General features: G+C 35.2%; 1 protein-coding gene across 8 annotated transcripts in view; it reads right to left on the minus strand.

The window, feature by feature from the left end:
- The window catches only part of CADPS2 (calcium dependent secretion activator 2), a 544,075-nt gene that overhangs the window by 149,211 nt on the left and 384,330 nt on the right, over positions 1 to 10,534 (minus strand). For 4 of the 8 annotated variants that reach the window (XM_034671263.1, XM_034671268.1, XM_019799438.2 and 1 more), the window contains exons 12-13: positions 9,013 to 9,021; positions 3,658 to 3,794 (exon numbers count right to left, since the gene is read on the minus strand). In XM_034671263.1, the coding sequence (XP_034527154.1) occupies positions 3,658 to 3,794; positions 9,013 to 9,021 (146 nt within the window). The remainder of the gene's footprint in view (positions 1 to 3,657; positions 3,795 to 9,012; positions 9,022 to 10,534) is intronic. The other 4 variants (XM_034671244.1, XM_034671231.1, XM_034671256.1 and 1 more) reach the window with 1 other exon arrangement.

Below are 10,534 nucleotides of genomic sequence, written 5' to 3' on the forward strand. Positions count from 1 at the left end.
CATGTTAAGTTTGGGCTGAGCGGGGTTCAAGCCATATGGTTACATGTTGAATAATAGGTACTTAATAAAGAGCCTATAAATGATTTATCAGGAAAAAAATTTTTTAAAATGATTTATCAGGGCAGAAAGCTGTGATCACAGCAATAAGTAGTCTCAGTTCTTCCTGTCTATTCAACATCTCCAATAAGCTTGGAGCACATCCTGAAATCTTAAACAAGACAACATAGCTGTATTGTAGGTAGCTACCACATTCAGTAGCCAAGAGACTCTGCGGTGACAGAAACAGGGATAGTCCGGCTGGATACATTTCAGAGGAATTGCCACTGACAATATAAACCCTTGGAAGGGCACGCAGGGACACTAGGCTACAGTTTAATGCCCACATTCTGAGGAGTCAAGCATTCCTTCAAAATGTAAATTATACTTTATATCCCAAATTTGGGCTGGTTTCAACACAGAGAGAGCAGCAGTTTACTTAATTCCATTTATTTATTTATTTTTTTAAGGAATTCAAATTATCTTTGGAAGGCTAAATGAAACCAAAGATTTCCTCTGTTACACGTGGCCATGTCATATCATTTCTCGCACTCTTTCCCTGTCACTTAGGTTGTCTTTCTAGGAACAAAAGAGAGAAATGAAAGTTAGCAACACTTAGTGAGCAGAATTTAAACCTTAAAATGTCTATACAGGTGTTAGCAAATCCTATCCCAGAGGTTTTTTTGTTTTTGGCTTTTTTTTTGTTTAATCTTCATTAAAGGCTTTATTTTCATTCGGCCTTCTCCAGAGGGACTGATAAACCACAATTCAGTGTCTGTTTGAGTCTACTCTCCCGTGTATTGAGTGGCACAGCAGTGGTCTTCAAGTGTATAATTTTCAAATTGGGAAGCAATCGATTGGAATCCTTTATCCCTAACTCCCGACTACAGTTATTAAAGGAGTCAGGAATAAAATGCCGCTTCATAACAAGTGTTTCTCTCTTTGAAAAAGATTTTTCATTCTAACCTCTAGGAAACTGGAGAGACAGACTTGTACTCACCAAGCATGAATAGGAATCATTTAGTCTGTGATCCAAAGTCTGCCTCTGGAGTATTCTAAAAAGGAAGGCGTGGTCAAGCTTGCAAGGATTAGCAGAAATAAACTCATCCATACCATGTTTCTGAAAACGGTCGGCATCTGTAAATTCAGAGAAGCATGTATAATACATTTATTTTTCTGGCTTAATAATGGGCAAATACACTTTTTGAACACAAGATGCATATCTCATGGTAACAGACTATTTTGTATTACAAAAAATGCAATGCCAAGAATTCAGCACATTGACATAAATTGCAATTTTTTGAGAGCCTAATGAAACATGACCTGGAAAAATCTGCAAATCATTTGAAATGAGGAAATTTTATTTTCACTCTAAGCTACTTCTAATATTTATCAGAGAAATAATCGTATTTTCCAATTTTAAGAAAGGTTGATGCATTTTAAGTATGTATTTACAGAAGGAACCGCCTGGAAAAGGACCCAGGTCTATTCATAAAAAAAACAGCAATGATGGCTAGAAGCTTGCTTTCCAAATGGCAAACTAGGGCAGAAATGAACACACAGTCTTCTGCTGGACCACTTCCAGTCTTTTTTTTTTTTTTAAAATGTCTTTAATGGGACCAGCCTTAATGTAGAAATGGCAATGAATGCTCTCAAGCTTCAAGTTTAAGAGACATGAAAAAGGGGGCATCATATTTGTGCAAATATGCAGACAAAGCATAACGTCCTAAATGGCACTTCAATCAAAGGTCCAAATTTATTGTTCTTTACAGATTGCATCTTTCAAAGCCTGTAGACCCTGCGGGTTTATCAAAAGGCAAGCTTTTATGATTGCTTTCATTAATGGTATGTTTTGTCGAAGTCTTCAGTGTGAGTTATGTACTAAGTATAGAGAGAAAAAGCCACACGCCACCCAAAAGGAGTGCTGGGGTGTTACTACATTAGCTCTGTTAGAAATGCGGTGCACATTGGGCAGGCAATCAGTGATCGGGATACAAGTGGACTCTCCTGACAATGGTAGAGCTGAGGCTCCATTGTTCCTTAAAATTCAGAGACAGATCTCATTCTGGTAATTACAAGAAGGAGCGTCCTAAATGTAAGCTGAATGTAGTTTTTACAGCCTATATGGTACAATCCTAAAACTGCACAGGAAAGGAGACAAAAGTTTATTGATTAAACGCAATTATAGAGTCAGGCTCATAATAAAACTCAGTATTGATCTGTGGACATGATGCTAACATAATCAGTCACATTTAGATATTTAGCCCAGATCATATTGATCCTATGTCAAGTTCAACTTTCAGCCATATTTGTGGATGGAAGAACTACGTAATTCAAGCTGAAGGGTCTTCAGAATCACATTAAAAAAAAAAAGATCCCACATCAGTGACAGATATCAAAAGGTGAATGCAGCAAGTAAGCAATGAATGGGCATTCATAGATGATGGAAGGTACGAGGTTATGATCCATGGAGAAATTGGCATATGTATTCCTTTACATTTACTAATTACTTAACTGACTGATTAAATGCATTACATGTGGCAAATCAGTATTAATTGGATGAACACTAAATGTTATTAAACTGCTTTTCTGAACTGAGAAACGAGACAATTTAACTCCTCTTGTAGTTTATTCTTAATGTCTGATAGTCTTTCAAAAGAAAGTCTTTCAAAGTTACATATATGATAATGTAAAATAATATAAAATAAGTAGACAGAATTTGAAAAATGCAAGGCACGTATATTACAAAACTGGTATNAACATCTCCAATAAGCTTGGAGCACATCCTGAAATCTTAAACAAGACAACATAGCTGTATTGTAGGTAGCTACCACATTCAGTAGCCAAGAGACTCTGCGGTGACAGAAACAGGGATAGTCCGGCTGGATACATTTCAGAGGAATTGCCACTGACAATATAAACCCTTGGAAGGGCACGCAGGGACACTAGGCTACAGTTTAATGCCCACATTCTGAGGAGTCAAGCATTCCTTCAAAATGTAAATTATACTTTATATCCCAAATTTGGGCTGGTTTCAACACAGAGAGAGCAGCAGTTTACTTAATTCCATTTATTTATTTATTTTTTTAAGGAATTCAAATTATCTTTGGAAGGCTAAATGAAACCAAAGATTTCCTCTGTTACACGTGGCCATGTCATATCATTTCTCGCACTCTTTCCCTGTCACTTAGGTTGTCTTTCTAGGAACAAAAGAGAGAAATGAAAGTTAGCAACACTTAGTGAGCAGAATTTAAACCTTAAAATGTCTATACAGGTGTTAGCAAATCCTATCCCAGAGGTTTTTTTGTTTTTGGCTTTTTTTTTGTTTAATCTTCATTAAAGGCTTTATTTTCATTCGGCCTTCTCCAGAGGGACTGATAAACCACAATTCAGTGTCTGTTTGAGTCTACTCTCCTGTGTATTGAGTGGCACAGCAGTGGTCTTCAAGTGTATAATTTTCAAATTGGGAAGCAATCGATTGGAATCCTTTATCCCTAACTCCCGACTACAGTTATTAAAGGAGTCAGGAATAAAATGCCGCTTCATAACAAGTGTTTCTCTCTTTGAAAAAGATTTTTCATTCTAACCTCTAGGAAACTGGAGAGACAGACTTGTACTCACCAAGCATGAATAGGAATCATTTAGTCTGTGATCCAAAGTCTGCCTCTGGAGTATTCTAAAAAGGAAGGCGTGGTCAAGCTTGCAAGGATTAGCAGAAATAAACTCATCCATACCATGTTTCTGAAAACGGTCGGCATCTGTAAATTCAGAGAAGCATGTATAATACATTTATTTTTCTGGCTTAATAATGGGCAAATACACTTTTTGAACACAAGATGCATATCTCATGGTAACAGACTATTTTGTATTACAAAAAATGCAATGCCAAGAATTCAGCACATTGACATAAATTGCAATTTTTTGAGAGCCTAATGAAACATGACCTGGAAAAATCTGCAAATCATTTGAAATGAGGAAATTTTATTTTCACTCTAAGCTACTTCTAATATTTATCAGAGAAATAATCGTATTTTCCAATTTTAAGAAAGGTTGATGCATTTTAAGTATGTATTTACAGAAGGAACCGCCTGGAAAAGGACCCAGGTCTATTCATAAAAAAAACAGCAATGATGGCTAGAAGCTTGCTTTCCAAATGGCAAACTAGGGCAGAAATGAACACACAGTCTTCTGCTGGACCACTTCCAGTCTTTTTTTTTTTTTTAAAATGTCTTTAATGGGACCAGCCTTAATGTAGAAATGGCAATGAATGCTCTCAAGCTTCAAGTTTAAGAGACATGAAAAAGGGGGCATCATATTTGTGCAAATATGCAGACAAAGCATAACGTCCTAAATGGCACTTCAATCAAAGGTCCAAATTTATTGTTCTTTACAGATTGCATCTTTCAAAGCCTGTAGACCCTGCGGGTTTATCAAAAGGCAAGCTTTTATGATTGCTTTCATTAATGGTATGTTTTGTCGAAGTCTTCAGTGTGAGTTATGTACTAAGTATAGAGAGAAAAAGCCACACGCCACCCAAAAGGAGTGCTGGGGTGTTACTACATTAGCTCTGTTAGAAATGCGGTGCACATTGGGCAGGCAATCAGTGATCGGGATACAAGTGGACTCTCCTGACAATGGTAGAGCTGAGGCTCCATTGTTCCTTAAAATTCAGAGACAGATCTCATTCTGGTAATTACAAGAAGGAGCGTCCTAAATGTAAGCTGAATGTAGTTTTTACAGCCTATATGGTACAATCCTAAAACTGCACAGGAAAGGAGACAAAAGTTTATTGATTAAACGCAATTATAGAGTCAGGCTCATAATAAAACTCAGTATTGATCTGTGGACATGATGCTAACATAATCAGTCACATTTAGATATTTAGCCCAGATCATATTGATCCTATGTCAAGTTCAACTTTCAGCCATATTTGTGGATGGAAGAACTACGTAATTCAAGCTGAAGGGTCTTCAGAATCACATTAAAAAAAAAAAGATCCCACATCAGTGACAGATATCAAAAGGTGAATGCAGCAAGTAAGCAATGAATGGGCATTCATAGATGATGGAAGGTACAAGGTTATGATCCATGGAGAAATTGGCATATGTATTCCTTTACATTTACTAATTACTTAACTGACTGATTAAATGCATTACATGTGGCAAATCAGTATTAATTGGATGAACACTATATGTTATTAAACTGCTTTTCTGAACTGAGAAACGAGACAATTTAACTCCTCTTGTAGTTTATTCTTAATGTCTGATAGTCTTTCAAAAGAAAGTCTTTCAAAGTTACATATATGATAATGTAAAATAATATAAAATAAGTAGACAGAATTTGAAAAATGCAAGGCACGTATATTACAAAACTGGTATTTTTATATTTTAAATAATCTTAGAATCTTCATTTACCCATTTACTTGAGTAAAAAAAAAACTTTTAGTGTCACCTTTATGAAAAAAAGGTTCTATAAAACAACTGCTGAATTTTATTCATTATTTCTTTCACCAGAGAAGGTCATAACAAGAAGTTAAAAATAACACCCATTAATGGCTTATCTGTTGAGAACAGGATATATAAGAAATTCCACAGAAAATCCATTTTTCTTTTATTCTACAAAATACATACATTACATAAATACGTACGCTACCTTCTACATAATTCTTTTTACTTCTACCTTTTATACAGGTTTATAGAAGCAAAATTTTTGTTTTAAAGCAATGAGTATATAGTCTTTAAATAATATCTATATGTTCCTAAAAAAATGAGCCTGCTTCATTTCCCCAAATCATATTTTCAAACATGGATTTACTTTATGAAGCATTTTCCTCACAAAATCTAACTATGTATTTGCTAACGTGTCAAACACTTTGGAATCACACACATGAATGAAAAATTACTTTGCCAATGATTACCTTTAGTGATAAAAATATTCCTAATAGTAATTTGAGTCACAAAAACAGATTCCATATTGACAGTGATAAAACTTGTAGGTGAACAATATTCTATTAAAAAAAAAACCTACAATCTCTCTAGCGCTATAATTCTATGAAAGTGAAATGTATTCTTCGGGATTATCCCATCTTCAAAACACAGGCTGTAAAGACCAAGCATCTCTCTTTCTTTATATGCCTGATAAGCACAATTTAAAATATTTTATGCAAATATACTTCACCATGCACCACTGATTTGTTTCCATGAATTTATGAAGAAATAAATTTTGAAAAAGCAACAGTTTTTTTCTGTGTGAGAAATCTTTCACTTTACAATCCTCTCATGAACTAAAGTAAAATAGGAAAACATCTATTGTTAAAACATTACCTAGTTTTTTATTTCTATTAAGTAATATTTTCATATAGTTTTCTCTTGGGATAACATATCTACACCTGCTCTTAGAAAACACAGAGATATCATCTGGATCAAATGAATTGTGCTTTCAATCAATTACATAACCAAGTGCAAGGCTTGGATACTTGCTTGAAAACTGGGTTATACTTGATTATCTTCAATTAATATTTATTAAAACACAAAATTATGGTGACCGGTTTTAAATGAAAAATTACTCATGACAAATTTCAGTTCAGTTTGTCTTCCAAAATGATATAAGAAAATTATCAAAAGAAACCAACAAGATAGGAGCTTGAACAATGCACTGCAAAACTGTCATAAATTGTGATGATTAACCTATGGACTAACTACAGATGTGGGACGTGGTAATTGAGGATACTGGTGGAGAGTTTCTATGGTAACAGTTGGATATATGCTCCAGCGTCTTGAGGTGGTACTGTCACCAGGTGTGGTAAAAGTAGATGGAATAAAACCCAAACTGAGAAAGATTATTATTTGCTATAGATTTATGGAATTATAGAAGCTTATTCAAATGGAACCTGAAAATTTAAATTTTTCATTAGGGTAATAGCTGTTGGAAGTCAAGGGAAAAGAATAAGTAGGCTGACGGTACCAATTTAAACAGTTAACACGTACTTGAAAATAGCTAGCCTACAAAACAACGTGAGGACCCTTAGCAAGCTGGTAGGCCCCCCTGTGGTGTGTGGGAGGGGACTCTTTGGTGGGTACTGACCACAGCCTGCCCCTATGTGCTCAGGAATACAAGCCCCAGGACAGGTATCTAAATCAGAGTTCCAAATGTGAGATGGGGAAAAAAATTAATGGAAATGTTTCTTCTTCCTTTGCAACTAATTCTAAGAATGTTGCCTTTTTTTTTTTTTTCCTTCTTCTGGTGTTGAGCGAAATTAGGGATATAAAATGGGGGAAGAAAAGGAAGTGAGGGAGAGGCAAATGGGACACTGCAGAAGAGGTGGCCATTCATTGGCATCTGAGACCACTCAGGTGTCCAGGCCTGGGACTCAAGTACCAAAAGGACGATGATGGAGGTGCTGCTACCTAAGAGCTCATCTCCTCTGCAAAATTCTGAACTGAGCTAAGCAGCATATGGACCTTTTGAAATACAATAACTTGGTTTAAAATTGTCCTACGTTTAAGAGCTTGCCCGTAGCTGCATTTACCGATACCCACATCTGATTATACTTTCCTTGTAGCTCAAACTCTCACTAAGCTTGAAAATTCACAAGAAGTTAAACATGAAGGACCTCGTGTCTTTCTATAACACCCATGTGGCAATAGGAAGTTTCATGTTATAAAATTTTATGTAGATTACCTTGGTTGATATTTTTTGTTTTACGTACATATTTTATGCTGAGCACCAAAGAGAAACGTCGATACATATATTAATTAAGAGTTTGTTCACACCTCTACTATTGACCCAAATAATTTCTTAGCTTGTTTTGTTAAATTGACTAAAAACGGAAGTATGAATTTACACATCTTGCTTTCTGAGGCAAATAACAACTAAGTTGTATTTTCACATGATGACAATTTTAATCAACACATACAGACCTAGAATCATAAGCAAAGCAAACCAATATTCAACATTTGAAATAATATATTCAATGTAAAGTAAAACATACCTATGAAGTGTGAAATTTAACTTACTAGATCAATCAAGAAAATAAGCTCATAAAATTAAATATAAGTTTATATTCCGATTTAAGAATTTTTTAAAAAATTTGACTTACAAAGAAGATAACTTTTCTGGTTCATTTTTGACATTTCTTTATTATTGGAAGTCAACTAGTACAGTGTTGTATTGTATTATGTTACATATATATTGTATTACATTATATACATTAAGAGAGAAAAATGAAAAACAGGTGCTTTGCATAGTAAAGGATAGTTTAACCAAAGAATGTCTGTCAGTCTGGCAAAAGGCAATGCACTGTTTGAAGCAGAAAATTTGGACTTAATTTACCCTATTTTCCTAGAATTTCTAAATATCCTGAAAATCAAAGAAACAGGGAAGTTGAATAGATTCATGTACCAGAAAAATCTATAAATACATACCATCATTTATGTCCTAAAACAGATAATGTTGTCTTCAAATAAGGTAGACTTTATACATTTATTTTTTTTGTTCTATCTCAACATTTAGCTAGTATGTTTAGTTTTTAAAAAGAGCTTTCTTTAAGCTATAACATAGATACTTCAAAGGTAATTCAGAAAACAGAGGAAATGAATCAGTAACTAATCCTTTTAAAGTCATCCACTGCGAGTAGTTTAGGTAAAATTCTACTTATACGTATAAATTTTTTTAACATAGTTAAAATATCACATACATAATTTAGTATTTTTCCACTTAACATTCCATGCTATTATAACAACTTCACAGCCATTACCTTTATGCCCATATGAAGGTAGATATTAGGTTGTTTCTACTTTTCTCTTGTGGCAAAACCAGACTTTTGTTTCATAACAGGTAGGTAAAGTTAACCTAAATATTCTGTTTGCCGAGAAAGTAGGAGACTGACATTGTAAACAAGATCATATTCTTTCAAAAATCATATTATTATAAAAATTTTAATACAATGAAGCATAAAAAAATTATGAAAATACTTACCCTTACCAGCTATAGGTCAGCAAGGGAATAAAAAAGCATATTTAAATGGATTAGGAACATACTGATTTCTGTAACTACTCATTTTAATTTCATATTATTTTCTTACTTTCTATTAATGACTCTGAAAGTTGTTTTTCCCAGACATGATCAAAAAAGAAAGGGAAAGGCCATGGAAATCCTGGAAGGGAAGAAAATACTAAGAGCTAACTACTCTCTGAAGAAGTCTAATGGCTTCTTTGATAGAGGTCAAGATCAGTATTCTCATTCAATGAGGTAGACACATTTTTCTTCCTTCCTCCACCCCTTCCCCCACCTTTTTAATGAAAGACAAAACAGCAGGGTCTGCTGTGATAGAAAACTTCACGAAACATCTGGAATACAAGAAAGCTGCTGTTAACATAATCAAAACAGTTTGGCTTCTTAGAACAAATTTGGGTTTTTTGGAACAAGTGAATCAAGGGGCTAGAAAACCACATTCCACTTAGCCTAATCAACACTGCTTTGACAATAGATTAATATCTGATAGTAGAAAGGTTTTGTGAGAAAGAGATTACATGGCTATTTGAATCAACTGATTACTAGATGTTATATTCATTAATTCTATATAATGCAGTCATGGACTTAATGTCCGAGGCCAGTGGTTCCTGACCACTTTTCTTGCCACTACACAATATGGATGATATCCATGAGCCCAGTGCACTCCTTGGGTATTTCTTGCACTTAGNCGATAGTGATTCCTGAGAGGAAACAAATGAAGTGAGCTGAGGCTCCAGTGAGGACCAGGAGAAACTTTCAAAGCAGTGGCNGGATGTGAAAAAAAATACTGAAACACAAGTGAATGAGGAGACCTTCTCACAAAAAAATAATTTTCAAGTCACCGTAATTCAGTGGTTCTCAAACGGGGGTTTTTCTAGCCCACCTTTAACTCTGTTCCCCCCACCCCAACATTTGGCAATGTCTGGAGTTATTTTTGGTTATCAGATGGGGGGGGTGTGTGGTTTGCTACCGGAATCTAGCGATTAGAAGTTAGGNCACAGGGAACAAGAGCACCCACAAAGCACTCATGTGCTCCCCAAGTTGAGAAGACGGACCTGACAATTCAGGCAGGTCAAAATGGCTAGAGTTTGCCTGCATGAATACGGTTCTCCCCCCTTCCTCTTTCCATATTTAGTTGAATACTGACCGCCTCACACATGTGAGGAGACTACCTCTGGCCAGGGAAGAAATCATCCTAAAGGATTAGAGGGGGCGATGCCCAAAACTCACACAGAGCCTGCAACAGTACTTGTTCTCAACAGCCAATAGGAAACCTCAGAATCCATGGATCATCAGTTAGAGCTTTTAAGAAGAGTCCTGGGCCAGAAATGATGAAAATTAATCCAAGACTAGACATTATTTAGTTCCACCTAACAAAACTTAAAGTAAAACCTGAAAAGATTGAACTCTTTCCAAGTGACTTAACTGTGTCTTAGAATAAAACTCAAGAAGATTTTCATGAAGAAAACTACATCAAGGCACATTA

The sequence above is a fragment of the Ailuropoda melanoleuca genome, chromosome 1 (genome assembly GCF_002007445.2).
Source record: "Ailuropoda melanoleuca isolate Jingjing chromosome 1, ASM200744v2, whole genome shotgun sequence".
In the NCBI taxonomy this organism is placed as follows: domain Eukaryota; kingdom Metazoa; phylum Chordata; class Mammalia; order Carnivora; family Ursidae; genus Ailuropoda; species Ailuropoda melanoleuca.